The 25835-nt window shown below is 60.5% G+C and overlaps 2 protein-coding genes across 4 annotated transcripts; one reads left to right on the forward strand and one right to left on the reverse strand.

Annotated features, from left to right (window-relative positions):
- Window positions 1-245: 245 nt before the first annotated feature.
- LOC116494509 (aryl-hydrocarbon-interacting protein-like 1) lies at window positions 246-5558 on the forward strand. Its single transcript, XM_032196426.1, has 7 exons — window positions 246-341; window positions 1049-1228; window positions 1393-1581; window positions 1659-1835; window positions 1945-2086; window positions 2424-2851; window positions 5544-5558. Exons 1-7 carry the CDS (start codon window positions 246-248, stop codon window positions 5556-5558), a joined length of 1227 nt encoding a protein of 408 aa, XP_032052317.1.
- Window positions 4674-25308, reverse strand: DRP2 (dystrophin related protein 2). 3 transcript variants are annotated; one of them, XM_032196131.1, is made up of 24 exons: window positions 25016-25308; window positions 17835-17988; window positions 14760-14893; window positions 13950-14106; window positions 13401-13521; window positions 12908-13176; window positions 12618-12764; window positions 12287-12365; window positions 11896-11956; window positions 11728-11789; window positions 11445-11519; window positions 10818-11019; window positions 10595-10680; window positions 9862-10019; window positions 9587-9753; window positions 9333-9444; window positions 8832-8968; window positions 8565-8630; window positions 8312-8377; window positions 7897-8040; window positions 7150-7387; window positions 6933-7053; window positions 6724-6810; window positions 4674-6600 (listed from the first exon to the last, which is right to left on the reverse strand). In XM_032196131.1, exons 2-24 carry the CDS (start codon window positions 17940-17942, stop codon window positions 6470-6472), a joined length of 2928 nt encoding a protein of 975 aa, XP_032052022.1. In that variant the 5' UTR covers window positions 17943-17988; window positions 25016-25308; the 3' UTR covers window positions 4674-6469. The 3 variants fall into 3 exon arrangements, with proteins under 3 accessions (XP_032052022.1, XP_032052023.1, XP_032052024.1); XM_032196132.1 differs by having other exon boundaries at window positions 4674-6125; window positions 25016-25307; XM_032196133.1 differs by lacking the exons at window positions 17835-17988; window positions 25016-25308 and adding an exon at window positions 16622-16725.
- Window positions 25309-25835: the final 527 nt, after the last annotated feature.

Consider the following 25835-nt stretch of genomic DNA (forward strand, 5'->3'; position numbering starts at 1 on the left):
ACAGGGGGAACCTGTCTCAGAACCTGAGGAGCAGAAGAAGGGGAAAGGGCTTCCAAGTGCTGCCACGGCTTGGGGGCACCTGGCACGGAAGGCAAAAGGTGAGCAGCAGCCCTGGGAGATGATATGTGTGTCCATATAGTCCAGAGAGGTAGATGTCCTGAGGACAACACCGAGCTGAGGAAAGGCTGGAGTACGTGCTTGTGTATGAGCGCATGACCCGCTCCTGAGGGCTGGCAGGAGCAGCCATGGAGGAAACGTACCTGCTGAACGTGGAAGGGGTCAAAAAGAAGATCCTGCATGGAGGCCAAGGGGAGCTGCCAAAATTCCAGGATGGGAGCAAGGTAAATTGTGGTGGTAGCTACCCCAGAACCCCGAGAGAGAGGGGAATGGGTCTGCCACCTCCCTCCCTGCCCATTACCTGAGGATTAGGTTCTCTGCTTGTGAGCCGTGCTCCAGGCTACAGGGAGATCCCATCCCCAGCAGATCCCTCATGAGGTGGGTGCAGGTGGGGCTGCTTTGGGCACAGGCAGCCACATTGCCTGCTGCATTCACCCAACGTCAGTGCTGTTCCCTGCCTCTTCCTCTGCTCTTCAAGGCACAGTGGAGCTCAGCAGCTGCGCTGGGTTGCTGGAAATCCTCTTCCCTTTCCCGACGTGTCAAACATGAGTGGAGGTGCCAATGGGGAGCACCGTGGGGTTTCTGGGGTCCCCAGACCACAGCTATGGACAGATCGGTGTGGGTACCACGAGGCCCTCACATGGGAGTGCTCTCTGTCCTGGGCTATAAAGGGGTTTTCAAAGAGAGCAGCCAGATATAGCAGCGATGGGCGTTAAGACGCTCCGCCATCTGCTTTCTGTCTAAGATGAGCTGGCAGGAGGCACAGTCTCCCTGCTGCAGATGGAGAGCTGCCAACCCAGCCCGCACCTTGCTGGGAGCAGGCTCATCCCCACGTCCTGGCCCTGTGGCAAAGGGGGTTTGGGGTTGGCGAGAGGACTGAGGGCTCTGACCACACGTTCGTGCCCTGGACACTGCTCTTTCTCCGGGGCAGATCACCTTCCACTTCCAGACGCTGAAGGACAACTTCGAGCGGACGGTGATAGATGACAGCCGGGAGGCCGGCATCCCCATGGAGATCATCGTGGGCAAGATGTTCAAGATGGAGATCTGGGAGACGCTGCTCAGCTCCATGAGGGCCGGGGAGGTGGCGGAGTTCTGGTGCGACGCCATCGTGAGTGAGGGGCTTTGCAGGCCCCATGTGCAAGCGCAGGGGTGTGGGACGAGCTGCTGGCTGTCCCCATCATGGTGTCACGCAGCCGTGGCACCCCGGGGGCTGCCCCAGAGGAGGGGGTGCAGGCTGGCCCCACATGGCTGAGCGGGGTGCTCCCCTTGCAGCACACCGGCATGTATGCCCTGGTGTCCAAGGGCATGCGGCGGATCGCGGAGGGCCGGGACCCCCTGGAAGGGCAGAAGCACCGCTGCGGCATGGGCAACATGTTCGACTACCACAGCACGGGCTACGATGACCTGGATGAGCTGCAGCGGACACCGCAGCCCCTCATCTTCATCATGGAGCTGTTCCGGGTAAGGGGGGATGGCGGGGACGGCTGATGGCCTGGGGAGGGCCGGGACAGCCGGCTCAGGACCCGCTGCCCATGCAGGTGGAGGAGCCCTCGGCGTACAAGCGCGACACCTGGGCCATGAGCAAGGAGGAGAAGCTGGCCGCCGTGCCCGTGCTGCACAGCGAGGGCAACCGCCTCGTGCTCCGCAAGGAGTTTCGGCAGGCGGCGGAGAAGTACCAGGAGGCCGTCATCTGCCTCAGGAACCTGCAGGCTAAGGTGAGAGGAGCCTGGCCACCTCCTGCCGTCCCTGCTGGGGTTCCTCCCGTGGGCGCTGGGTGCCCTGAAGGGGCGACCGCAGCCGTGATCCCCCCGCTCTGTGGGGCAGGAGAAGCCGTGGGAGGAGGGCTGGCTGAAGCTGGAGAGCCTGGTCACGCCGCTGGTGCTCAACTACTGCCAGTGCCAGCTGGAGCTGGGCGAGTACTACGAGGTGCTGGAGCACACGACCGAGCTCCTCCAGAAGCACAAAGGTACCGTGCCCTGCCTCCCACACACACACTGGGCACCCTGCCCTCCACAGTGCTGCTCGTCCCACGTCCCTGTGTCACCGTCACCCGGATCCCCCTGCCCACTCGTGTCCCAGCTGCCAATGCCTATAGCATTGCCCACATCCTTGGTTTCCCCCTGCCCACGATGACACCTGCACCCCATGTCCCCTGGTCCCCCATCCCACAGCGGCACCCACCCCATGTCCCTCGAGTCCCTTGCCCACCGCAGTACCACATACCCAGCCCCCTGTACCTGATGGTACCCGCTGGGCTCCGGCTGCAGCTGCAGCACCCCGGTGGGGGCTGTCCTCTCCCACAGACAACGCCAAGGCGTATTTCAAGCGGGCCAAGGCCCACGCTGCCGTGTGGAACGAGCGGGAGGCGCGGGAGGACTTTCTGCGCGTGGCCCACCTCGACCCCGCCATGGCAGCCGCCGTGAAGAAGGAGCTGAAGCAGCTGGGGGAGAGGATGAGGAAGAAGCACGTGGAGGATCGCAAGCGCTACCAGGGGCTCTTCCAGCAGCCCCAGGGGCCCAGGGCCGGCAAAGGGGCTGCAGAGGGCAGCGGGGGGCAGGAGGGGGAAGGGGAGAGGCGGCAGGGGGAGGTTGGGATCCTGGAGACACACGGAGGGGAGCAGGGCACAGGAGTGGGGCCATCAGGGGCTGATGAAGGAGAGCAAGGAAACTTCAAGGATGGGCATGAAGAAGAAGCACCAGGAGGAGACACAGCCCCGGGGGAGCCTGCGGAGGTGAGGGTTGGAATGGGGCAGGGAGAGGAAGAAAACCTGGGCACCTGCAGGGCAGAGCCAGGGAGCTGTGGGGCAGGGAGGGGGACAGGAGAGGAAGACAAGGAGACAGCGGAGGAGGAAGAGGAGGAGGAGGAAGGCAAGGGGACAGTGGAAGAGGAGGAGGAGGTGGTGGTGGAGGAGGAAGAAGGGGAGAAAGAGGCAGTGGAAGAGAAGGTGGTGGTGGTGGAGGAGGAAGAAGGGGAGAAAGGGACAGTAGAAGAGGTGGTGGTGGTGGAGGAGGAGGAGGAAGAAAGGGAGAAAGAGACAGTGGAAAAGAAGGTAGTTGTGGTGGAGGAGGAAGAGAAAGAGGTGGTTGTGGAGGAGGAAGAAGAAGGGGAGAAAGGGACAGTGGAAGAGAAGGAAGAAGGGGAGAATGAGACAATGGAGGAGGAAGAAGAAAAAGTAGAAGAGGAGGAGGAAGTGGAAGAGGAAGAGAACCCAGCAGCAGAGCTGGAAAAGCTCTCTGTGGGGCATCAGGGGGCAGCAGAGGAAGCAGGGCTGGTACAAGGGCTGGAGCAGGGAGCTGGGGGGGCAGAACAAAGTGGAGCAGGGAACATGGCTGGGGACGAGCCAGGCAGAGCTCCAGAGCTGGGGCCCACATTTCTGGACCAGGGAACATCCCAGGAGGAGCAGGGACAGGGGAGCTGTGGGGGGCACCGAGCAGGCAGAGACAGCTTGTCCCCAGCCATCACTGCTGGGGAAATGCTTTACGCTGGGCCCTCGGGGGCAGACCAGGAGCTGGCAGGGGGGGCAGAAGTGCCTCCCTGCCCCACACCAGCCGGGGAAGGGGCTGGGGCACCCCTGGGGCAGTGCAGGGAGAGCAGGGAGCTCAGGGCCACCACATTGGGGCACGGGCAGCCCTGAGCAGGGCTGGATGGGGAACAGGGTGCAGGGCTGCCCGTGTGGGGGCACAGCCTGGTGGGCAGAGGGGCTGCAGTGCCCTCAGGACAAGCCCCAGGGCCCCGGCTCCCAGCAGCTGGGGCCTGGGCAGTGACACGGGAACGATGCTGTCCTCGCCCTGCCGCCACCAGGCCTGGCAGCCCCGCTGTGCAGTGCTCCTGCTGCCTCCCCTGCCTCGCCTCACCGGCTCCAGCGGCTCCCAGCCGGGCCACGCTGAGCTCTGCTGGCTGAGAAATAAAAGCTCTTCCCTGGCACCATGTGCTGGATCCGTTCCTGGACGTGTCTGGCATCCCTGATCGCAGCCTGCAGCTCCTGCCCTGCCCTGGAGCCCACAGAACTGGGATGGGGACGCGGTGTTGGCCCTGCCCTTGGGACGGGGAGGCACAGGGGCTGGATTTCCTCTTTCAGGTGTCACAGCTTTGGGCTGAGAGCTGCCCCAGCACTCCCTGCCACAGCCCAGCCCTGCACGCATCAGTCTTTCACTGCCTGCCAGGGCTGGGCCCTTGCTGCAGCACAGACACGGAGAGCACGGGCAGCAGGTGTGATGGAGCACCACCGAGAGGGGCTGCAACATGAAAAAGGGGAGGGAGAGGCCTGCCTGCAGGGCATCCTGCTGCCATCCGCTCCTCTCCAGGCTGCAGGAGCTCCCTGACAAGGCAGAGGGCCTGTCGCTGCACAGCCAGCCTCCTCCTAGCTGCCACACGGACCTGAGCAGCCTTGCTGGAAGAGGATGAATGCAGAGGATGGTCAGGGCATGCAGCTGCACCCAGGGCAACACCACGGGGAATGTCCTCGTCCCCACAGCAAGAGGTGGCAGCAACCTGCCGCAGGATGGCCAACAGGAAAAGAGCACGGAAAGAAGAGACCAGCGCACCCACGGGGGTCCCAGTATAAATACCAATTTATTCTCTTTCCAGAGCAGAGGTGGAGAGAAGCAGCCAGGGCAGCAGCACCGCAGTACATGGTTACCAGAGCATCAGCCAGCCCGCTCCCCTCCCGGCCGCCTCCCAGCACAGCCCCAGCCTTCCCCGGGCTCCCCGGGCACACAGCTCAGCCACTGCCACTCCCCGCAGCGAGGACCTGCACCAATTTGCCCTAATCCTGCCTTTTTCTTCCTAATTTCATGCAGTCACCGTGCTCCTGCAGTGCTTACCCACTCAGGACAGCGTCCCCTCCCTAATGCCACCAGGACAGCAGGGACGGCACCCCACACACCAGCACGGGGCCCTGGCACCAAGCACATTTAGCACTCCGTGATACGGGCACCACTGCCATCGTGGCAAACATCTCCCTGGTCCCAGCCTCCCCAAAGAGCTCACCAGCACACAGCCAACAGCCCTGTCCCTGCAGCTCGGGACACACAGACACAGCGTTCCCTGCACCCTGCTGTGCCCAGCGGTGTGGGCATCTCCTCTCTCCGCCACCCCGGAGCAGCAGCGGGGCTGTGCCAGCCCTTCTCGTGTCCCGGGGCACCCTCAGCACCTGACTCCGCAGCTTTCTCGACGTAACGCAGCCTGAGACAGCCAGCCCGAGGGAGCCTGAGGGACCCGGAGCCACCGCCAGCAGCCCTGGATCCAGGGCAGCGTGGGGAAGGATCCCGCAGGAGAGGGAGCCGGGCTGGGCTGGAAGGGAAGTGCAACTACACTTCGTGTTAGGGTTTAATGGCGTGAGTCCGTGAGAGTATTTCAGTACAGAATATATATATAATATATAGAAATATATGCAAATTAAACGATAAGGCTCTGTTATAAAGATCCTCTCAGGATAAGGCTACCAGCTGGGCTGAAGCTCTGGTGTGGACTCGCCCCGACCCCACCAACCTGGCAGCCTCTCCCCCCGGCAGCGCGTGCCCCACCGGCAGCAGCGTCCAAACCATAAGGCGGGCAGCTGGGTGCTGTCAGAAGGAGTTCCTTTACACCCCAAGAGGCCTTTTGGTGGCTGCAGAAACATTTCAGTGCCCACCGACCTGGAGGACCCCGGGCAGAACTGGAGAGGAGCGGGATGCTGAGCTCTGCGCCCCGTGGGTGCCAGGGGACACACGCAGCTTCCACCACTTCAGCTCTTTCTTCCGAGCCTTTCCGTGCAGTCCAACGAGTCCAAGCCTGGATGCTGCAGCTGAGCAACCCAGCCGGCCCCCGGGGAGCCCACAGCCCCGCTCCCACCTGGCCAATGTTCCCCTGAGATCTCCTGGAGCTGGCAAGCGTCCTGCCTGAGCGAGGGAGCCTGCCGCGGCACGGGGAGCACGGCGGGGAGAGGAGGAGGAGGGGAAGCAGCCAGGCAGCTGGTTAGGAAAAGCCTCTGGCTCACGGGAGGTGTTAGATAAGGGAGGTCATACCTGGAAGAGAGACGGAGAGGTCAGCAGAACAGCGCCTGGGGCCAGCTGGTTAGAAGGGGACTGCTCAGGGGTGGCAGAAAGCGGGCGAGGGGCTGGGTGGGAGAGGGCTAGAGCCTGGGGTAGAGCTAGCACCAGGTGACAGTGCCCTGGGCGCACACGTGTGAGGGATGGCGCTGAGCACGCAGTCACAGAGCATCCCCGGTCACCATCCATGTGGGATGAGCCATCCACAAGCAGCCAGGAGAGCTCACACCACTGCTGCTGCTCTGCCGGGTGAGCGGGGCCTCCACCTCTCCGGAGATGGGCAGAGGGGGCTCACGGCGGTGGCTGCAGCCTCGCTGCCATCAGTCTGTCTTCGCAGGAGGGAGCTCATCCAGGACTGAGCTGCTCTGTCCTCTGCGCAGCTCTGGCCGCCTGTCCTTGCAGGTAGGAGAGCTCCTCCTCATCCTCACCAGTGCCTGCAGCCGCCGCGCTCCTGGCCGTGGGTGGCGGGGGGGATCAGCCATCACGGGGAGGGAGGGATCGGGGCAGGGCTCCGCCGGGAAACCTCATCTGAGGGAGCAGTAGGAGGCCAGAGAGGGGGATTTCGCTCGAGTACCTCGAGAGCTGGGGAAGGCGCTCCGCAGCTTCTCCATGATGTCCTCCAGGCACACGCTGACCTCTTGCGTCTTGGCCTCCACCTCATCTGCAGCGGGCACAGGGCTGGGGTGAGCGGCGCGTGCACCCGGCTAAACCGGGGGCCGGGGGGACAGGCGGCCTCCCAGAGCTGCCATCCCGGAGCTCAGCCCCCATCCGACCCTCCCTCACCTGCAGTTTCGGTGTCGGGGGTGTCGTGCTCCTTCTCCTTTGCCTGGCTGCCTTCGGACTGGTGCGGGGATGAAGCCAGGGAAGATGCTGCTGAGCCGTTTCCATCTGACTCTGCCGGCGGCTGGAGAGAGAGGGGGGCTTGTCGCGGTCCTCTGTCCTTGTCCTGCACCCTCTGGCCACCCCTTCCTGCCTCCCTCCCTTGTTATTTGCTCCGTACCTGCAGCAGCAGCTCTCTGAGCCGGTGCAGCTGGGACTCCAGCTGCTTGTTGTGGTCCTCCAGGATCTGCATGCGGGTCTCCAGGCGGCTCTTGTGCTGCCGGAGGATGCGCGCTTCCGCCAGGAGCTCCTCGTTGCGGGGGTCTGGCACCAGCTCGGGGGAGCCCGTAGCCAAGGTCGGGGACTCCACGGCCTCGTCGTGCTGCCATTTCAAACGCCTCAGCTCTCCCTGCAGGATCCTGCGGGACAGCCCAGGTCAGCACCACCGTCTCCTTTCTGGAGACTCAGAGACAAAGCTCCAGCGGAGGCTTTGCCACGGGAGAAGCTCGAGGAGCAGCTCCTGACCGTCCCTGCACCGCGGGGTGGCCTGCCTGCAGCTCCTCCTCATTTGGGTGGAGGACAAAAGGCACACGGCTGCTTCCTAGCAGGCTGAGAGTAAGGCAGGGAGAGAAAAACCCTGTGCTGTGCTCAGACAGCACCTCCACCATTCCACAGGAGCTCAGGGAGAAGACAGGCAGCTGTGCCCTGGGCTCACCAGCTCAAGAGGGGCTCTTGGGGAACATGTTTTGGGGATAGGGATAAGGATTCTGGGGAACGGAGCCTTCTCCCTTCCTTGGCAAGCACTGAGCCCAGCGCTCCCATGTGGGCTTCAGGGCTCAGCCTCCAAAGCAGGCTCCACCCTGGCTCTCAGCCAGGTTTCTCCAGCCCCTTCCCTTCGACTCAAGCCCCCGCTTTCAGCGCTGCCCACCTGTTTTCATCCTCCAGGTGCGCCAGGATGCGCTCCAGCTCCCCCTTGTCATCCATGGGCAGGCTTCCTGGGACCTGCTGGCTGCCCGCGGGCTCTCGGTCGGTGATGGGGCTGGAGTGGCGCAGCAGGTACTGGTCCTCATCCCTGTTGCAGCAGATGGAGGAAAAAAACAGGGAGAAATGTCAGGATGGGGATTGCTGGGCCCTCAGGGCTGGAGGGAGGTGGTTTTGTGCGGGAGTTCCCCACGGCTGCTCCAGGTCGTGGAGCTCAGAGGTGGCTCCAGCACCCCACGTAGCTGTGCACAGGAGCCTCAGGCTCCAAGGGCTGGGAGGGGGAGCAGGGATGCCCTGGGTAGGTGGGGAGGGAGCCACAGGAACCTGGCTGCAGAGAAGCAGGGGAAGGAGGCAGAACTCACAGGCTGTCATCGGGGGACAGGCTGTCGCTGAAGAAGGAACAGTTCTGGTTTTCCATCTCTGCAAGCCTGGAGGAAAGAGAGCTGGCTTTAGACACGTTCAAAGGCTCCTTGAATGTCTGCTCAGCGCACCCTAAATGCAGCAGCCCTGCAAGACCTCTCTGCAAGACCCCGTGGCAGCCACGCAGCGTGCTGGGAAACACCCGTCCCCAGACCCCTCTGCCCCACAGCCCCCAGTGGTGCCCGGTGCCGCTACCTGCTGGCAAAGTGCTCGATCCGGGAGTGGGTGTCAGCGTGCGGCAGCATCGGGGAGGAGGCTGGGCTGCAAGAGACGCACACTGGTCAGCAAGGATTGCAGTCCTCACCCAAAACCAGGGCTTGGAGGGGCTGCCCTGCCCACCCCAGCTGTCAGGGAGGCTGAAATCTGCTCCCCCAAAGACTCGGTGCTGTCAGCCCCGAGCAAGCTGCCTCCAGGCAGCATCCCCGGGGGTGCTGCTTCCTCGGGCAGGGTCGGGGCACTCACGTCTCGGAGAAGTCAGCCTCCAGCACGGACTGGACGGGCAGGTAGCCCCTCTGCGGGTGCTTGCTGAAGTACTGCTTGGAGCGAAACTTGTTCTTCAGCGTGGTGGCAAAGTCCCGCATGTTCTCGCTGGAGGTGGTCTGCGGAGAGAGAAAGAAGCATTGCCCTGGCGGTGGGCAGAGTGGGGGATCACAGGCTGGCCTCCTGGGACCTGCGAAGCTCCCTTCAGGCCGGGCACAAGCCCTCCATCAGCAGAGACAAGTGGGGGAGCGAGGGGGGCACGCGGCTGCTCCAGCAGCACGAGCCAGGCTGGGCATGCTATGGATGCCACATCCTGCTGACCACGAGCCCCAGAGCAGCAGGGACACCGACAGCCCCCAGCAGGGACACCGACAGCCCCCAGCACACAGAGGGGAACAAACACACGCAAAGCAGCCACCCTGGGGCAGCCCCAGCACCGTGAGGCCACTGCCCTCGATAGCCAAGCGCCGCCCGGCCCCGTACCGGGGTGTAGTACTCCATGATGGGGTAGTGCAGCTTGTTGCCCTTGCTGGCTCGCCCGGTGAGGAAGCAGGTCTGGCAGATATCCACATTGAACTGCTTCAGGCTCCGATACCTGCAGAGAGCGGGAGGCCAGAGGGAGAAGGGAGAGTCGGCAGAGCTGCCGTGTCTCAGAGCGCGGGGGATGAGAGGTTTGTGTGGCTCTCGCGCCCCGCTGGCCCCACGGTGCTGGCAGCTGAAGTCCCCGCGTCCCCTACCTGAAGCCCTTGATGGGGCACTGCCGGCAGACGGAGCACTTGGTCTGGTGCTTCACCTGCTCGGCCATGGTGACGCGGTGCAGCACGGCCAGCCACACCATGGACTGCGGCTCCAGGTTGGCCCACTCCAGGAACTGGGACGCCTCGATGGCAGACTTGCCGTGGCTCTGGGACGGGGAGGGACAGGAGGAGAGGCTCAGAGCAGGACCCAGCCACCTCGGGACGCTTGTTCTTCGCTGCAGGCATGGCCACGGAGGGGCCACCGTGGTACTCACGAATCGGAAGCAGCTGCGGATGCTGGGCTCCACGTTGCTGCCCCCGAAGGCTGCCACCTCCCCGAGCTGCCGCGGGACCTGGATGGCCTCGTGGAGCAGGACACCCAGGTGCCGCTGGTCACACAGACCCCCAGCATTTGCCACTTGGCTGAAGAGGTCTGCGGTGGGACAGAGAGGGAGACAGCCCATCAGACATAAGGCTGGTGCCTGCACAGGAGGCAGCTTAAACCGGAGGGAAAACACCGAGCTGTGGTTAAATAACCATCACCGGCATCCTTCCAGCTCCCCAAAGCAGCAGTTTAGAGCCTTCCCGAGCCAGAGGTTATGGTGACAGCACTCTTATTTAATCCCTGGGTGATCAGCACCCCCGCCCCCAGCATCCTGTGGCTTAAAACACAGCAAAAGGGGCTTCCTTTAATTTGTCTGACCCCGACTGCCCTGCCAAACACCCCCAGGGCTTTCCTGGAGAAGCACCGAGCAGCTGCTGCCCCTTTGCCTTCGCCACCCCGCCCCTGGCAGTGCCATGCAAGCAGGACCCCCGCAGCAGCAGTCACTGCCAAAATGCCTTCTAATTTAGGCGGCGTGGGCTGGGGGAGGGAGGAAGGGGTGGCGATGCAAGCAGATTAGTCACCACACGAAAGCTGCTTCTCCGATCCTGCCGGGCAAAGGAGGGCGAAGCTGGGAAACGAAAGCACTCCCGCCTTCCCCGGGTCGCTCCGTGCGGGGGACTCACACTGGAATTTCTCCTTGACCTCCGTCCCGCACAGACATGCAATGCCCGTCTTGAAGGAGAGGGCCCTCATCTTCCCGCTGCGGCCGCTGCAAGGCGAGATACGGCACAGGGGTGGGTTTTTTTTTGGTGGGGGCTCAGCAAGGCAAGCTGGCACCAGCCACCCCATCCTGAGCGGCTGGGGCACCGAGGCTTTCCCCCGAGCACGGCGCCGTGGGGCTGGTACCTGTCGAAGACGTTGAGCAGCCAGTTGAGGCTCATGTCGACGCAGAGCGGCACGTTCACCAGGATGCCCCGCTCCTCCTCCAGCCGCTCGTACAGGGCGGTCAGGCAGTGGATCACCTCCACCACGTCCATCGCCCGGTCGCTGGGCTGCAGGTCGTGCTCGTTGAAGATCTCCAGGGCCGTGGCCAGGGTCACCATGTCCACTGGGAGGAAAGCAGATACCTGCACACGGCTCCGCAGCATCCCTCCCTAGCCCTGAAGCTGGGTTTTCAGCTCCCCTTTGTCTCTGGAAGCAGTGAATCCCCTCCTGCCCCCGCCAACCCGCCTGCTTTCTGCTCTAGGTCTCTCTCACAGCTCCTCCAGCCTCTCCCGTTGCTGCCGGGTGACCTCCTGGCTGCTCCAAAGTTTGTAACTCTGCTTTGTCCCTTTGGTCTCTGATGGCTTTGACTCACACCTGCCCTGCAGCAGTTCCACCCTAACCCAGAGGCAGTGAATTTGCTGCTTTTCAGCCACGGGCTCAGCGCTTCCCCGGTGGGCTCCTGCCTCTGATGTGCTGATGAAAGGCCGTGTTCGCTTAATGCCTCTACCCAGGGAGCCCCAGCGGGAGGGCCGTGCTTCCCACACTCACATCGCAGGGCTTTCTGCACCCGCCGCAGCTTCATCGCTGTCCGGTACGCCGAGAACTTGATGTTGTTCAAATCCGCTGCAAGAACAGAAGGAGAAGAAAACCGCAGCTGAACACCCTTATCTGCAGGGCAGGAAGCAGCTGCTGCCCCCAGCACAGGCCTGGCCGCACGCAGCACCCATCTGGGGTTTGGACCCTTTGGGGGGAAAGCACAGAGAGGCCCCTTTTGGGGCTGGGGGCATCTCACGCTGCACCCCAAAAAGAGGTTTTGTGGCAGCCTCCTCACCCAGCGTCTGGTACAGCTCCGTCATCTTGGGGTGGTCCCAGCACGTTGTCTGGGCCTGGTGGCTGGGAGGAGGGAAGAAAACCTGGCGTCAGGCTGGGAAATCCCTTCCAGCCGCGTGCCCGCCATCGGGCAGGCCCGAGCCCCGTCCGTGCAGGGCAGCACACTCACTTGATGTAGTAGGGCACTTTGTTGGGGGAGATGGCTCGCTCCCAGGGCACCTGGACCGAGGCTGCAAGGAGAGGAGCAGAGGTCAGAAGCCCCCGGTGTCCCTCAGCAATTTTCCCTCACCATGGGCAGCTGGAAATGCTTCCACTGCTCTCGGGTGGAGGAGCAGGGCCTCAGGGACACCGGGGCCAACAAACCCTGCAGCTGGGGGGCTGCCTTTCCCTGCCTTGCCCACCCTGTCCCCGAGGCTGGCACTGTCCCAGGGCCACCCGGCTGCTGCTGCAAGCATCGCAGCTGCAGTCCCTGAGCGTCATGCACCACCACGGGCACTGCCCCAGCCTGTGGGAGGGCTGGCAGCCCGCAGGCAGCGCCGACGGGGGCACCCGTCACGTACAGGAGAGGAAGTGCTGCGAGCCCGGCCCGAAGTCCCGGTGGGCATCCTGGAGCTGCTTCAGGCGTTCGTTGATGGAGGCCTGCAGGAGGGGACAGCAGAACGCAATGGCAGCGTTTCCAACGAGCATTTTGGATCACAGCCCCCTTCAGGAAGGCCTGTGGATGGACTTGGAGGTGCCCCAGCCACCCAGGTCCGCTCCCTCCCGTGGATTTGCATTGCCCAGACGGCTCCTGCCTGGCCAAGCCTTAATAAATCGTCCCCGAGGTTCAGCTCTTCCCCTTCACCCCCTTCCCTGCGGGGTGGGGTTTGCAGGGCCCTGACCCTTCCCCACCTGCAGCTGCTTCCAGCGTGTGTTGATGTGCTCCAGGGTGCGGGAGTTCTCCATGGAGAGGTGGACGTCCGAGATGGCGAGCTGGTGTGCCAGGTCATTGACCACTTTCACCCCGTCCTTCATGGGAGAGAGCTCGTCCTTGAAGAGCTGCAGCCCCGTGCCCAGGGGAGCAGGCACAGGGCAGGGGGAGGAGGAGAAGGAACAAGAAAGGTGTCGGTGCCCAGCTGTGATCCCTCTGCTACAGTTTCGGGTGGGCTGTGCCCGTCCCCGAAGCTGGGAGCCACAAGTACCTTGGTGGACTGGATGTGCTCTGGCAAGGAGTCGATGAAGAGGTCCCCAATGGGCTCCCAGGTCTCACGCACGCTTTCAGCCTGGTCCAGCGTGGTGCTGAGCTCCTCCATGGCCCCTTTGATCTCCAGCAGCTGCTCCAGCGTCCGCTCGATGTGCCGGTGCTGGTCCACACAGCGGGCCGTCAGCTTCTCCCACAGCTCGCTGGCCACATTCGCCTGCTTCCAGACGAAGCGGCTGATGTTCTGGATGCGGTGCCGGGGAGAAACATCTGCGAAGGCAAAGCAACGAGCAGAAATGAGAGCCTGGGGCAGAAGCACAGCTCTGTGCTGGTCCCGTCTACTTCCCAAGGGCTGGGCACAACCTGGTGTGTTATGGCAAGAGGCCGAGCACTGCTGTGCCACACCAGCCGCCTGCTCCATCCCCCTCCTAACCAACCCAGGAGGAGCCATGGGAGGACAAGGAAGGGGGAATTGAAGAGGGAACTCAACAGACCTTTGCTTTCTGAAGTTGGCTCTTCCAGTTCCTCAAACGGATGCTGGGAAAGGAAAGCCTGTGCTGACTCCAGGACAGAGTAAATATACGGCCCCCGGGACTTCACTTCTTCCATGAAAGCCTGGAGAGGAGAGCAGAGCACAGAGAGGAGACGACAGGCTGGGCTGGAGAATTACGTCCTGCTGCCCTTTCGCCGAGGGCTGCCGTGATTTATGCATCCAGTGCCCAAACGAACCACCCACGGTGACATCAGGGAAACGCTGCCAGAGGAAAGTACCCAGCCCTCGCTGGAAACGCAGAGAGGAGTTAACAGAGAAACACTTCTGCAGTGCAGGGGGAACGAGGAGGGGAGCAGCAGGGTGCCCCAAAGCCCATTCACAGCCGGTTGGGGTTGGGTTTGGGGTTGGGGTGCCCTCTCCTGCTCCACCAGCTGCAGCCTCTGTGGTGCTGCCTGCTGGATCAGCGATTTGTGCTCCAGGAAGCGGCTGGTGCCGGTGAGGACGAGGGACAGCAACCGTAAGCAGGGTGCAGGGGAACGAGGGAACGTACCGCGTGCGTCTCCTTCTCCTGCTGCACCAGCAGGACGTCCCCGCGCAGGGGCAGCTGCGCCGACAGCTCCTCATCCTTCTGCCCCAGCCAGTCGATGATCTCCTGCAGGGGCACCTGCAGCTTCCCGCTGTGGTCGGAGAAGGCCTCCAGCCGAGCCCTGGCACGAGAGCGGGGACAGCACGGGGGTGCTCAGGGGGAACCAGGGGAACCCGCAGCCATCCCAGATGCAGGCAGGGAGGTGCCGGGCAGAGGGAGTGCCACAAACACCCCAAAGCTCGCGGCCAGCAGCAGGGATGGAGCCACTCTGCGTGCACCCAGGTCGGTCTGGGCTGTGCTCTGGGTAGCACGGGGGGCTTGGCTCCGTGTCTGCGTGGCTGGGCGGCTTCCAGCAGCCAGCGTTGAGGCAAGAGACAATTAACATGCCCCAGTTAAGCTCTCCGTCATGCTGCCACCGCTGCAGCTGCGACCTCTGAGGGTCTGGATAGCCCTTTCCTCTGCTCAGCTGGAGAGGGCTCCCAGCAAAAGGGCAAGCATGGAGGTGGGGGGAAAAGAGGTGAGACATGGAGGTGGCAGCGGGGAGGATGGAGAAGGCAGCAGTGAGCAGGGATGAGGATGGGAGGGGGAGAAGGAAGAGAGGGGTGGGCATAGGGAGGATGCAGTGCATGGAGAAGGCTCAGAAGTCCGTGCAGAAGAGGAGACAAAGCCAGGGTCGCTGTGGGTAACGCAGGGACGAGCTCAGCCACCTCCAACAAGCACGCGCGGCCCATGAGGCTGGCAGGCCAGGAGCTTGCCCCGGGCAGGGACTCTTACCGAAGGCTGTGGGATTTCTTTTTGATCTCGTTCCAACAAAGATTCATCTCCAGGGGGTTCTGGGGCCCAGCAACACTGCTGGGAGCCCGGGGGCTTACACACGAAGGTCCCGCACCATCCTGAGAGCCTTTAACCTGGGCAGAAACAGACAGAGCTGAAATGCTGCCAGCGCTCAGGCACCTGCCTGCCTGCACCGTCCCCTCTGCCATCACCGTGCCAGGGGGCACCCATCCCCTCTGCCATCACCATCCCTGACTTTTCAGCTCTCTGGGTGCTGCACCGCTGTGCAGGGGGCTGCTGGCTGCTCCAGGGAGCTCGTGGCCATGGCTGGAGAAGGGGCACAGTGCCGGCTACGGCAGCACTGCGAGTAAAGGTGGCACTTCCACGCTTTGAGAAGAGGTGGGCACAGCAGGCTCCACCATTCCTAGTGACCAAGGGGACCTGCCAGCCTCTGCTACGCCACCCTCAGCTCTGTGGCTGCCACCTGCTCCCCTGCAGAAGCACCAGGCTATATTCTCTGCCTGCACCGCAGATTTGAGCTGATCCCCGCAGATGCTGCTTCTCCTCCGCACCACCCCGGAACCAGCAGTGGCACGAAGGATGCTCTGAAGGGCTGGGGAGCAGCCGGCAGCCAAACCTGAGCCGGTCCCTGTGCAGTGTGAGCACCTCCAGCCCTGCCCTGCCAGCCAGCAGCTGAGCCAGACACCCCCAGGTGCCTGGAAAAATGCGTGCTAATTACTGAGGAATGAACCCTTGGTGGGTGGGGAATCCTGTCCTAAGCCTCTCGCGCCGCATCACGCTTCTTCCCCCTTGCAGAGGCAGCGAAGGCATGGTGCTTGCTGGCCACCCCAACACACTGGCAGGACTGAGAGCATCGCACACAGGACTTGGTGAGCGAGCGGGGATCTCCTCTCCAGCAGAGCAGCCCGGTGCACAAACACATTGTAATGCCAAGTGGGATGCGCTCTGCTGAGGAACAGGCAGTGTTTCACTCTAATGCTACTTTGATATTAGAGCTCATTTGGGGTAATTATCCCCAGGTGATTAATCAACCGTAATTAACTGCATTAGCACTTTCTAAACAGTACATGCAACAGGCAGCCTTTGCCGGGGAAGGGAAGGAGCAGACGCAGCTCGCTGCCTGCCCACGGGCTGCCCGAGCACCCCAGGACAGGCGCAGGGGAGCAGCAGGCAGGAGGAAACCAGACCCAGAATTTGGCCGTGCAAGTGGAACGATGCCCACCCCGTGCTGGCTCCCAGGGAGGAGTCAAACGCTCAGCGAGTGCTGCTAAGTCTTCTTCATCTAAAAACATCTAACGGCAGGCTGTTCTCTGCCCCCCACACACCCTGCCGCTCCAGGAGCATCAGGAAAACAGAGAAAACCATCGCCCACAGAGTTCACAGGAATCTCGGGGCCATGAATAATGAATCACTCAAGCTAAAACTGCCGCTCGCACTTAGGAGAAAATAAATAAAACCCTACAGTCTGCGTGTGCAGCTCCTCATGCCACCCAAGTAGGTTAGCCCCACAGCACTGCCCAGGAGCGCCCGGCTCCCCGCTCCGTGCCTGGGGGTGCCAAGGAGAGGATTGAGCTCAGCACAGAACAGCTTTCCCAGCCCAGTTTAAGACGATGCTAAAAGCCCACAACCCGTGGACTATCACCTGCAGACGAGCCAGGGATGGTGGCCAAGCACGGGCCAGGCATTGAACACCTGCCCCGCTGCGAGCGAGCAGGGAGCAAGAGCAGCACCTTCCCCCCGAGCATCCCCTGCCCACCCCATCCCCAGGGCTGCAGCGGTGGCAGCCTGGATCCGACCCCCTCCGCCCTCAGCAGGTTTATTTTCGGGCCCAGTACACTCACGCGGGCTCCTTTCCGCCTGTCCTCGGTGCAGCAGGGCTGCTCGGAGCAGCCGGTGGAGCGGGCATCGCCTCCTGCTCGCTGTGCAGCACCGGCCGGCAGGCAGCAAACGCTGCTGTGAGCAGGGCTCGGGGCTGTCCCCGGCACTGACCCCCCAGGAATCTGCAGGGGGGCGGCCGTGCCTCCTCCCGGCCTCAATCCCAGCTTTGTCCCGCGGCATTCCTGCGGCCTCCAACCTGCCTTAACCCCGGGGATGCCGCTGCTGCGGAGCCCCTCGCCCGCTGGTGCCCTGCAGGGTGGGCTCTCAGGGATGGGCTTTACCCAGGGACTGGTCCCAGCAAGCTTTGGCTACCCTAAAGGTAAACCTGCCCTTGAGACGTGACCCCAAGGAGCCCAAGGTGCCCTCCTCGCCCCATCCCAGCCCTTGGTGCCAGCACGGCTTCTCCTGCCCGTCCGGACTGGGTGCAAAGAGTTTGTTTTTGCCAGCAGGCTCCGGGCTGGCTCCCCGTGTCCCCCACAGCGCTGCCGGCCAGCATTGTTCCCATGCTCTCCTCCACCTACGGGAGGGAATGAAAAGCTCCCTGTCTCCCTGCCTCTCCCTCCCTGCACATCTGACCGCTGGTGTCCCCAGGGCTGGCAGTGCCAGCCTCCCCTCCCACCACCCCGTCCCCTCCACGTCCCCAGCCCCAAGGGGTGCAGAGCTTTCCCCTCTCCGCCCCGTGTAGGTGAGCAGCCTGTGCAGAAACACCCAGGGAAGAGGGGGGGAAACTGATAGGTGAGCACCCTCCGTTCCTCGAGCAAACCAGCCCAGAAGGAGGCCGGGCTCCTCTGCCTCGCAGCATCTCAGCCTTGGCTTTCACCGAGGCCTTCCTTCTGAGCTCTGCTCCGCAACCAGAAAGATTAGCCGCAAACCTTTCAGCAAAAGCTGACATTCCTCCACGTTTCCAGGAAAAAAGCAAACCCGACCAGATAAGCAAGAGCTGCGGGCGGCAGCCTCGTGTTCTTTATCCTGAAACCCAGCTCTGCGGGTTGCCTGCCGTGCTCTACTTCGGGAAACGCTTTGCAGCCAGAGCGCTGGAGGAGAGCTAACGTCCTCATTAAGCGCCAGACAACGGGGTGCTGAGGCTAAGAGCTTTCCCCCAGCAGGAGCCGAGGTCCCGGCGTGCTCCCCAGCCCTGCACAGCCGCAGGAGGAGGGCGAGCAGAGCAGACCTTACCTGAGGCAGCGGGTGGGCAGCGCCGCTGTGCCGCGCCGGGGCCGCGCCGTGCCACTCAGGACATGGTGGGAGGACGTAAGGCCATTCCTGCATCACCAGGGGCTGCATCAGAGCCGATGCTCATGGGGATGGAGACGGCCTCGGGCGCCAGCACCTGAAAGGCAGAGGGAAAGGTTTGGGGTCAGCACCTCCCCATCCTCAGCGCGCACCCCCGGCAGAGCCCAGTGGCTAAATGCGGTTCTTTGCACCGATGCTGCAGTCTCTATTCATGCAGGTCCAACTCTTTTTTGCATCTAGTTCTACAATTTGCTGTAACAACGTCCCGTGTGTGTGTGTCCCACAGCTGCGCCTTAGGGCTGGGTTTCCTGCAGGGCAGGGGATGCACCGAGTATAAAAGCAGAGGGCAGAGAGCCTCTGCACTCCGGACACTGTCACAACCACTTCTGTTTGGACATAAAAAAACAAATCCCAACAACAGGCAATATCTTCCAACATAATATTTTTTCCTTTCATATTCAGAAACAAATTTTTCTAGCACCTCAGTCCCTCACACACGCATCTCATATAGCCAGCTACCTTTTTATGTGTTCTTACTCGTTATGAATTACAAAAGTCCCATTTTTATTCAGTTTTAAAAACCGTAAGACCCAGAAAACCAGTGAGCAGTGTCCCCTTCGTCTGTTCTACAGACCTCAGTAAAACCCCTGGTCATCTGGCTGGTTTCTTTTTTTTGCTGTTTGGAGTCTGAGCCAAAACAGTGATTTTTCCCATCGCCAGCACCAATTCCAATTTACACAGAGCCACGAGAAAATAAAGCCCAGAGGGAAAGGTGCACGGCAATGATTTACCAGAACCAAGCGATTTCCCACCACAGAAGCACGATCCCAGAGCTCTACGTGCAGCCGGAGCCAGCAGAGGAGCCGAGCACAAGCACGCTCTGCTTCCACACCCCTCGCTCCCTCGCCCGAGCTTCCACTGCCTTCCCTCCTCCATGACACACGCTAAGAGAACAGCTTACCCTGTTACGATTTTGTTAATCCCTGAGCAATTTCTACCGCCGTAATGCTCTCCGTCTCCGGCAGAACAGCCTGTGCTGAGCTCTCCAATACGCCGATAATCCAGGGGCCTGCGCTCTCCCCTTCCTGCCACCTGCAGAGATGAGCATCGCGGACCGTGCAGCGCGGCATCCTCTGCTCCTCTCCCAGGGCTGGCAGGGTTATCACGGCACAGCAGCGCTTACAACTTGCAGGGCCCACAGAGACCCCCCCCTTATGCAACACCAAGGGTGTGGTGGATGGTTTCTGCCTTCGACAGGAGGGAATATATCCTATTACCCCAATGCTTGTGCTCTTGGTGGGCCTTTCTGCATTCTACTCAGGGAAAAGTCTCCGTGCAATTCTGGAGAAGGGGAAGGGAAGCCTTGTCCTACAGGTGCCCATGTGTAGGGCGAGTGGCTCTCACCAGAAGAAGAAAAGCCCTTTTGGCACCTCCAGGTGCCAGGCCTGACCTCCTTCAGCAAAGACAAGGTTCTTGAGGACACAGAGCCATGGCGCAAGGGAAAGGAGCCCGTCCAAGGCAGCAAAGCCCAGATGCGGAGAGCCCAAGATGATCTGGAAATAGCTCAGCTGTACAGCAGCCAGCACAAAGGCAGACATTCAAGGGGAGAGACGACCAGACGGTGAGGCTCGGCTGCGAGCAAACCAACATATGATCACTTCGCCAAATCCCCAGCGATTACAGGAGAGGGAGAAATGCTCCCGCTCTGCTGCTTTGCTGTGGCACACAGCAACTCCAGCTCTTGCACTTGTGGAGTAGTGGTGCCGCCAGGCACTGTCGGGCACTGCAGCACGGGCAGCAGGTTGTATGGATGCTTCTGGGCTAAATGCTTGCTGCTGGTGCTTCCCTAGCTCCGGGGCTGTGACCCCCCTCACCTCTCCCCCACCAGCATTCACCTCAGGCGTGCTACTGCCAAGCGACACGACCAGTCACAGAAATGTTGGCAGCTGAGCCAGCCTGGCTCAAAACGTGTGCGGAACAAATGCAGGCATTCAGAGGGGAGGCAGAGGGCACGGCACAGGAGGGGTGCCACTAAAGGCACTGCTGCCACGGGGTGAGAGGCAGAAGCCTCTCCCAGGAGCTGGAGCAGGGCTGGGATGCAAGAACTGAGCTGCAGTCCGTGCAGGATGGCTGATGCCACTGCGTGGGAGCACAAGGGGATGGTAAGGAGCCTGGAGCTGCCCCATCCCATGTCAGCCCTGGGGCACTGCAAAAGCATCCCAGGGGCTCCCAGGGGCTGTGGCCAGCTCTGGGCCTTCCCACCATCTGGAGGGAGGCCCCAGGATGTGATGCTCACCCTACAACAGCCACTTATCAGTGTCCATACCCGCCTGCTGCAAGAAGCGACCCCACAGCTCCAGAGCTGCAGTTCCCACAGCCCACTGCAAGCAGCCATTTGTGAAGGTGTTGAGGCATGAAAAATGCTCCTCCTGGCCCTCTGCAACCCTCAGGAGCCATGTGGTCAGGCAGTCCAACCAGAACTAAAGCCAGGCTGACCCCCGGGAACATTTCTGTGCAAGAAGGGAAACATCTAGCCCTCTGCAAGCAGCAGCAGGTGAAAATTGCACGTGAAGACATCATGAGAAGCTGCCTGGTGGGGCACCAGGGCACTGCACCCTTCCATTTCAGGAGCAAGGAGTGAAACTGTGCTGGTGTGTCCCACACAGCCAAACCTGGTCTTGGCTGGAGGTACCCCCTCTGGGCACAAAGGTGACGGACCCTGAGGAGGATCGGGTGCAGCCTTCTTACATGAGTTTTTTTTTGCATCTTCCCCCATGAGAACACCCAGCGCTTGCCTCTGCTTTTGGTATGCATCTCACTGCGCTGAGTTACAGCCACCAAACACTTCAGGAACCAAGCCACAATGCTTTAGCCTAGCTTGAGACGGCGATGTTCCTCTAGGAAAAAGAAAAAGCCCAAAATCTCAACGCTACACTTCAACAGCTGAAAGCAGCTGCGTTCGGGTCTATTCAGAACAGAACGGCTGCCTTTTTCCTCTCCCTGGATGAGCTGTACCTGCCACAAAACCCGCACTGCTCTCCTGGGGAGGCAGCTGTGGCTGCCTTTGCCCAGCCTCACCCCAAGCAGCAGCGGAGCTGTCTGGCTGCTCCACAGCTCGTGCCCTGGGTCCTGCAGCAGCTCCTCTCCATCCCAGGCACCAGCAAACCCTCACACCTGCAGGCACCAGTATCCAACAGCTTTAATCTGCTGTTATTTAGAAACCCAGACCCAAACTCCCCCAAACATCAGGGGTTGTGCTGCAGCTGTCCCTTATCTCTGCAGGACAGGAGGCTGCCCTGGAAGCTGGAGTTCCGTGCAGATGTTGGGATCGCAGCTCCCTCCTGCACAAAACGACAGCAAACAGGGCAGGAGGTCTCTCCATCACAAGGCTCACGCTTTGAATTGCTAATTTCCTCCAAGACATTCTTCCCGGGCTGAAACTTTCCACTTCATATCCTGGCCTATCAGGAAAAAATATGGCAACATTTTGAGGCAAGGCAGCTCAGCCTTTATCCCACAAGGGGGATGGAAATACAAACACACTCCCTGCTGCTGGAAATGTTAATGGCTTTGTTGTTGTTTAACTTACTGTACAAGAGAAGTAATAACATTTTAGCTCAGCATGCTCAGTGTCCTTTAAGGGGAAAGGTGGGAGGCTTGCGGATGTTTCAAAGTTCAGCTCCCATCCACACGCTGACAAAGGGAGCGTTCCCAAGCTGGCAGGCAGCAGGACTCCCTCGGTGGTGCAGCAGCACATCCTGTTCCAGCAAAAGTTGTTTTCTGCATCTGCGAGTAGATAGCTTACATCTGAGAGCTAGGGCCAGCAGACCGACTTCCCAAGACCCCACTAGGTCAAGCTTTGGTGAGAGAGAAGGAAGAGAAATCCTCGTCCCACTGGGACCGAGCTTAAGGACAACACCTCTCCCTTCATCTCTCTGTATACACCAAGAGCAGATACCTGAACACGCTGCTTCAAGACCACCCCGCAGCCTCCTGATTCCCAAATTTTCTGGTGCACAAGGAAAGGGCCAGCAGCAGTCTCCCATACAGGCAGACCCTGAAAGCGTTCTCAGTCCCACGGCTCCAAACCCAGACTCCAAAGCTGCAGCTCGGCCTGGCGCTGCTGGTAGGACACCGCACCGACCCTCTGCCCCCGCAGCAGGACCCCATGGGGCTCCTCCACCTCACCACCAGGTCCCCTCATTAATTACAGCAAAGGGCCCCTCAGTTAAGCAGCTCTTCTTAAGAAGTAGAAGGAAATCTCTGGTGTACCAGGTGGTGAGCACGTGGCACAGAAGAGACCTGATTCAGCAGGCGTGGGTGAAGCGGGCGCTCTCCCACCTCACAAGCTGCGTACTGAAATGACCGCTCAGATTTTGCACTTACAACCAACACGTTCTTTAAATTCAGGGGATAAGCAGGTGACACAGGTCCTAATAAATCAGCAGGGTCTCTTCTGCTGGCTTGCTCCCTCTCCATTTTCCCGAGCAGAATACACGTGCACACACACAAAAGCTCAGGCTGAAAAATGTCCCCAGTTACATTCCTTGACCAGGGAATCAGGACCCCGATGTCCCCGGCCAACGAGGTGAGCGTGGGTGCATGCCCACAGCACGGCCACACAGAACTGGCTGTTCCTCTGTGTAAAAACAACTCGTGGCAATTCAGGAAGACTGAAATCTGAATTTCTGTCACATGCCCTTCCCGGCTCGCAGCTGGGTTTTGAGCTGCTCTCTCCAAAACTCGCTTTGCCGAGGAATTCTTCCCGTCTCTCCTCCTCCTCTTCCTCCAATTAGGCAGCACTACATGCAGTTGCCCTTGCACCTTGAAAGCCAGCTGTAGGCACGCAGCGCCGCTGTGCTGGACACAGAAGTTGCTGTCTGACAGACCTGGCAGACAAAAGGAGCGGGGGAAGAAGCCGGCATCGTCCCCACCCACAGAAGGGCCAGCAGGGGGTAATAACTTGCTTAATGGCCAAGAGAAGGTTGCAACAACCTTAAAAACCTAACCTAATTCTTCAGAGACTCGGTCATGCTCTGCAGCCTCGAAGCCTGGCTATTTAAACCCACTGAAAACCCCGAGGCTTCTCTTTGTCTGCCTCTGACAACCCGAGCTTTCCCTTCCCTGCTGTCAGCAGAGGAAGGAGCCTTGCTGCAGTGTGAAAAACGCGCCCAGCAAAAACCCAGGCAAGGCTGTGCTAACTCTCAGCTTCCTTGATGCTTTGTTTCTCATTCCCAGTGTTAGGAAACCACCTGAATACTCTGCCTCCGCCCCACGGGCTGGTCCTTGTGAGCTCTCCGGCCCACCTGAGGCAAGGTGTGGACCGAGTGCCATGAGTCCCGTTTCCTTCCATCCCTTCCCCAGGATGGATCGGAGCTACCTCATTTTTATGCTAGGGGAAACAGCGAGATGGAGTTATTTTGGCTCAACTCTGAAGAGCCCCGCTTGATCTTTATACACCTGTGAAAATGAGGTTTTTAGAAGAGTGAATTCGTCCTGCTCAGGAAGTCTTAGCTCACGGGATTTGTAATTCCACTTTCATACGTTTATCACAGGCATCCAGCCTAAAGCAGAGGCCTTGAACATACTGCTCAAGATAGTATTATAATCACAAATTCACCGTATGTCTCAAGAAGGCAGGCCTTTTGTTTGAACCCATCCATTTAATCCCTTCGCTATCTCACTTTGTTTAATTTTGAAAAGAGTCACTCTGCCCTGAGCAACCCCACTTCCAGGCACAGCCCTGGACAATCACAGTGGGTGTGATAAGTCTGTCTCAGGTGTTAATTAGAGAGGTTCTATCCTCATCTTAATTTTCACCTGGAATTATCATTTTTCTCCCATTCAGGAGTGCCATTACCTACTTGTCACCTTTCAGAGCGGGGAACTGGCAGGTGGCAATGTGAGATGGACTCAAAATCAAAAACGCACATACACATCTGGCAAAAAAAGGGAAACCCTCCTGCTGCAGCCAAACCTTGCAGCTGGGAGTTTGCGTGGTAATGGTGTTGTAGGGGACTCTGGTCAGGCAACAAAGACCACCAGAAAGAATAATCACACAACAGCTCTCATGGTTCTGGAGAGATGAGCAAGTAGCAGACGGCTCAGGGAGTACAAAGGACCTCGTATTAGGGCACAGATAAAACACGGATGCACGGAGATTTGGCTAGATCATTTTTTCAGTGATAAAAACCAAAATCCATCCGAGCCATCCCTTTGTCCCACGGCCAGCACGGGGCAGTGGCTTCACCCCCATGTGGCAGAACTCAGGCAATCCCAGCGCAGAGCCCCTGCGAGGGCAGTGCTGGTGATTTCACCACACACCGGTGGTGCCGTGCAGAAGGGGAGGCTCGAGGGACCATGCTGGGCACCAGCAACAGCCTGCCGAGCCGAGCACTCACTTGTGGTCACCCTGCCCCTCAGGGAGCAGGATGCACGGTGCCCAGCCCTGGGGAGCCAGCAGCATCCTGCCAGCCCCGGGTGGCTCTGCCCGCATCACCGGGGAGGTCAGGAGTGGCAACACAGGGCCTGGAGGGAGGAGGAGGAGGTGGAAGGAACTGGGGGGAAGCTGGGAGAGGGAGGGTTGAGACATAAAAGAAACAAGGCTGCACCGGGCAAGGCAGTGAACAAAAAGGACAGAGCTGGGACGAGAGCCTGATCGCAGCCTGCTGCTCGGAGATATTCCCCACTCTGCCTTGCCCTGCAGCCAGAGCCTTGCAGGAGAACGCTGGAAGGCCAGCACGCACCCTGCGCCGAGCGGTCCTTCAGCCCAGCCGAAAACACTGCCAGGGTGAAGGAGCCTTCAGCGTGAAAAGAACCAGGGCTCGTGGAAGGGATGCTTGCTGCTATTGTTTGCCTTGGGCATCCGCATCACTTACCGCTCCCTGGTCTCTCCCCCGTGCAAGCACCCTTGGCTGCCCTTCTCTCTGCCCACGTCCCCCCGCCACCCGTCTTTTCTTCTCGGCAAGTTTCCTCGCCTGCACTCACACGGACAGCACCGCTGTGTAGGGACACACACATGCACACACGCACTGGGCTGTATTTCCGAGGTTAGCCATCTGGATATTTCCCCCTTCCCAGCACGGCCGGGCACCGAGCGGGAGGCAAATCCTGCCTTGGCCTACCTTCCGAGTCCGCCAGGTCTGAACCGCGGGCAGCAGCCGTGCGTCGGGAGCAGGGGCTGTGAATCAGCAGAGAGGTGCCAGTGACAGGGATGCATGCTGAGGCTGAGCGCTGCGCCCGCCGCCTCGCCTCCTCCAGCGCCCCGCTGCTGTGTTGCTATGCGATCACATCCCCGGGAGGAGCAGCATCTCTGCCCGCACCAAGAGGTACCCCTGGCTCCGCACGCCGGGGGGAACGAGGACGACCCCGCGCCCCTTGGAGGTCCCTTGGCGATCGGCCCCAAGGAGAGGAGGGAGAGGAGTGGAGATGCAAAGGCAGACACGAGCGCGGGAGGAGGAGACAAAACACACATGGAGAGAGAAGGGAGAAGGTGGGGGGGGAAGAAAAAAGGAGGGGGGGTGTATTTCCACTAGCACACAAAAGGAGCCGTGGGCTGACCTCCGGGGACCTGCCACGGGCTGCTGGGCTCGGACACGCTTCCCGACGCTTGCCGATGTCTCCCCGCCGCTTTTTGGGAGTGACAGCTCTCATTTTAGGTTATATACGGCCGTGTGTGTGTGTGCTGGAAAATGCCAGACACATTCACCTTGTTTCTTAACCGCAATTTGGATGTCTGGCGTAAGATTTAATAAGTTTAATTTTAAAATGGGCTATTTTTGTGTCAAGAAGCAAAAATAAGACAAGCACGTAAATTCAGATATGCTTCCTATTCTCCTTAGAAAAGAAAAATAAGTAAAGGAAGAGCCAGTTCTCCAAGCTGCAGAGAAAGCCTCATCCAAGATTTTTTTAAATGTCAGGGTATTTTGTCTGAGACAGAAGGGT

The sequence above is a fragment of the Aythya fuligula genome, chromosome 13 (genome assembly GCF_009819795.1).
Source record: "Aythya fuligula isolate bAytFul2 chromosome 13, bAytFul2.pri, whole genome shotgun sequence".
Lineage (NCBI taxonomy): Eukaryota > Metazoa > Chordata > Aves > Anseriformes > Anatidae > Aythya > Aythya fuligula.